At 67.0% G+C, this 2,470-nt stretch overlaps 2 protein-coding genes across 2 annotated transcripts in view; one reads left to right on the forward strand and one right to left on the reverse strand.

Moving 5' to 3' along the window:
• The window catches only part of PHO3 (tentative p-Nitrophenyl phosphatase), a gene marked incomplete at both ends in the record, with an annotated part of 1,166 nt that extends 618 nt beyond the window's left edge, over positions 1 to 548 (reverse strand). Inside the window, one exon of the mRNA XM_005784736.1 lies at positions 70 to 548. Coding sequence (XP_005784793.1) covers positions 70 to 548 — 479 coding nt within the window. The remainder of the gene's footprint in view (positions 1 to 69) is intronic.
• Positions 549 to 914: 366 nt separating this feature from the next.
• On the forward strand, positions 915 to 1,580 carry EMIHUDRAFT_230894 (hypothetical protein; the record flags this gene model as incomplete). The annotated part of the gene is made up of 1 exon (XM_005784737.1): positions 915 to 1,580. The coding sequence occupies one exon, from the start codon at positions 915 to 917 to the stop codon at positions 1,578 to 1,580; it is 666 nt and encodes a 221-aa protein (XP_005784794.1).
• Between the last annotated feature and the right edge of the window lie 890 nt (positions 1,581 to 2,470).

Consider the following 2,470-nt stretch of genomic DNA (forward strand, 5'->3'; position numbering starts at 1 on the left):
AGGATCGTGAAGAGCCCTCGCGCCAGCACAAAGTCCGCCTCCGCCACCGGAACCGCCACCCGCCCGCACGTACGTACGTACTCCTCGTCGTCCTCGCCGTTGCCAAAGACGGTGCACCTGAGGCCGAGATCGGCGAAGGGCGCGGCCGCAGCGGCCGAGAGGCCCTCCCACACCAGGTCGCCGGACGTGACGACCGAGATGGGCGGGACATCAGAGGCGCCTTCGCCCTCGCACGGCCCGAAGCCCATGGAGCGTAGGCGGGCGAGCGTGTCGCTCTTGCGGCGGCTGCTGTTGGATATGATGACGATCTTCTTGCCACGGCGCTGCAGCTCGCAGACGGCGTCGACTGCGCCCTCATACGCCGTCTTGCCGTCGTGAATGACTCCAAACTGGTCGAGCAAAAAGGCGTCGTACTCGTCGGCCAGATCGAGCAGCGAGGCGAGCGGCGCAGGCGCCTCGAGCACCGGAGAGAGGAACCGCCGGAGTGGCGAGGGCCGACGTGCTGTCGGTTGGAGGAGCAGGCCGTAGGCGGCGACGAGCGAAACCATATACACACACGCAAACAACGCATGAGAATTCTTGAAAAAAATTGCGGCGATGAAGCGGTCGAAAGATAAGCGACCCATCTTCCCAGTGCTTGACAAGAGTCAGACTCTAAAGTGAGTGAGTGAGTAGTACACACACACATACTCACTCAGACTCTAAAAGAAACAAAGAAAAAACTCCGCATTATTTTTTCCTGTGTTAGTGCCAGTGCGAGCCAGTCCTGCGCAGTGTTGTGCGAGCGAGAGCGAAAAATCTTTTTTCCTTGCGGTTGGCAACGTCCGGGCACGGTTGTTAGCCCCCGCGGGGGGGCCCGGTTGCATAGCAGTGGCTGGTTGACCGGCCTGCTCACGCCCTCACACGGGCGAGTAATGACGTTCGACAACGTCTTCCAGGGCGGCGCGTCGGTGGATGTGTTTGGCGCCTCCGGCTCCAACCCGCTCGACAAGTGGAAGGTCAGTGGCGCCGGTGTGCAGAAGGTGTACGACAAGAGCGTGCGTGGCTACGTGCTCCGCTGCGACGGCGACCGTCCGTCCATTCGGATGCCAAAGGACGAGCGCCGCTCGCTCGGCCTCGTCCAGCCCTTCCTCGTGCTGCAGGTCCTCCTCTCGGACGACCGCTCCTTCTCGTTCGAGCTCCACGTGTCCGACAAGGGCAAGACCCGCCGCCGGATCCTCTTCTCGACGTCGTTCCGCGAGCCGGCGAGCACGCCGCTGCACACGCGGATCCCGCTCGCCGCGGTCGCGCGCGGCGTCTGGCTCAACCTCGTCTTTGACCTCGTCGACCTCGTCTCGTGCAACTTTGGCGGCGCCGGCTTTGGCCGGCTCGACGGCATCTGCATCGGGTCCGCGTGCACGCTGCGGCGGATTTGCACGCTGCGCGACCCGCCCGGAGACGCGCCTTGCGCGCCCGACGGCCACTCCGGCCTCGCCGTCGGCGCCTCCGCCCCGCGCGGCTTCGAGCTGCCTTCGGGCGTGCCGACAGCCGACCGGCGCTGTTGCCTAGAAGCGGAATACGTACACTTGCATCCCGACTAGCGCTCGAGAGGAGGCGTACTCAACTGGGCTCGACCGCATTCGGCCGCATCGACTGTACTCGCAGCCCGTGTCTTCACGCGGTGCTCTGAGGACACTGCACGGTACCGTACTCCCGCCCTCACGCTGGCGCCTCCCCCGCGCAGGCTCTTTTGCATGCAGTCGGTCCTCGCGAGCATGCCCGCGGAGGGGGAGGCGGCGCCGCGCGGTGCGCCGTCGGCGTCGCCCGAGGGAGGCGCCGCCGCCTCGCTCTGCGCCTCGCCGTGCGGGCACGCCCTCGACTCGGCCGCGCCGCGCCAGCCTCCGTGGGCCCCGGCCTCGTGGGCTGCGGCGGCGCCTCCGGGGAGCAGCGGGCAGGCGGGGAGCAGCGGGCAGGCGGGGAGCGGCGGGCCGGCCCTCTCGTCCCCCGCGCCGCGGAGGCGTCCCCTCCTCCTCCTGCCGCCCTGCCCTCGCGGGCCGTCCACGCAACCCGCGACTCCCTCCTTAGGCCTCGCACGTCTCTCGCCCTCTCCGCCCCCGCCCCGAGCCGACCCGGCACCTCAGCGGCCTCCGCCGCCGCGCCGCCGGCCGCCGCCGCGGGCGGCGCGCCCGCAGCCTCGGCGGGTTCGGCCGCCGCGCTGCCCGGACCGCTGCCGCCTCCGCCTCCGCCTCCGCCACCGACGCTGCTTCAGCCTCCACTTCCGGCAGGATATTATAGGTGATTCGTCGTACGCGCTCTCGATGTTTTCTTAGCATCTTCCTTCCCTTTTAGTTTTCTCCATTCGATTAAACTCATATCGCCCGGTCGTTAGCCGGGGTTTGCTTCCTCTCCCAGACGGTTTCGGGAGTAGCATCACTTATTGTCCCAATTGCCACTTGTACCGACTGCGTTGTCTCCCTCAAACTCTCAACAT

This window comes from Emiliania huxleyi, assembly GCF_000372725.1.
Source record: "Emiliania huxleyi CCMP1516 chromosome Unknown EMIHUscaffold_168, whole genome shotgun sequence".
Lineage (NCBI taxonomy): Eukaryota > Haptophyta > Isochrysidales > Noelaerhabdaceae > Emiliania > Emiliania huxleyi.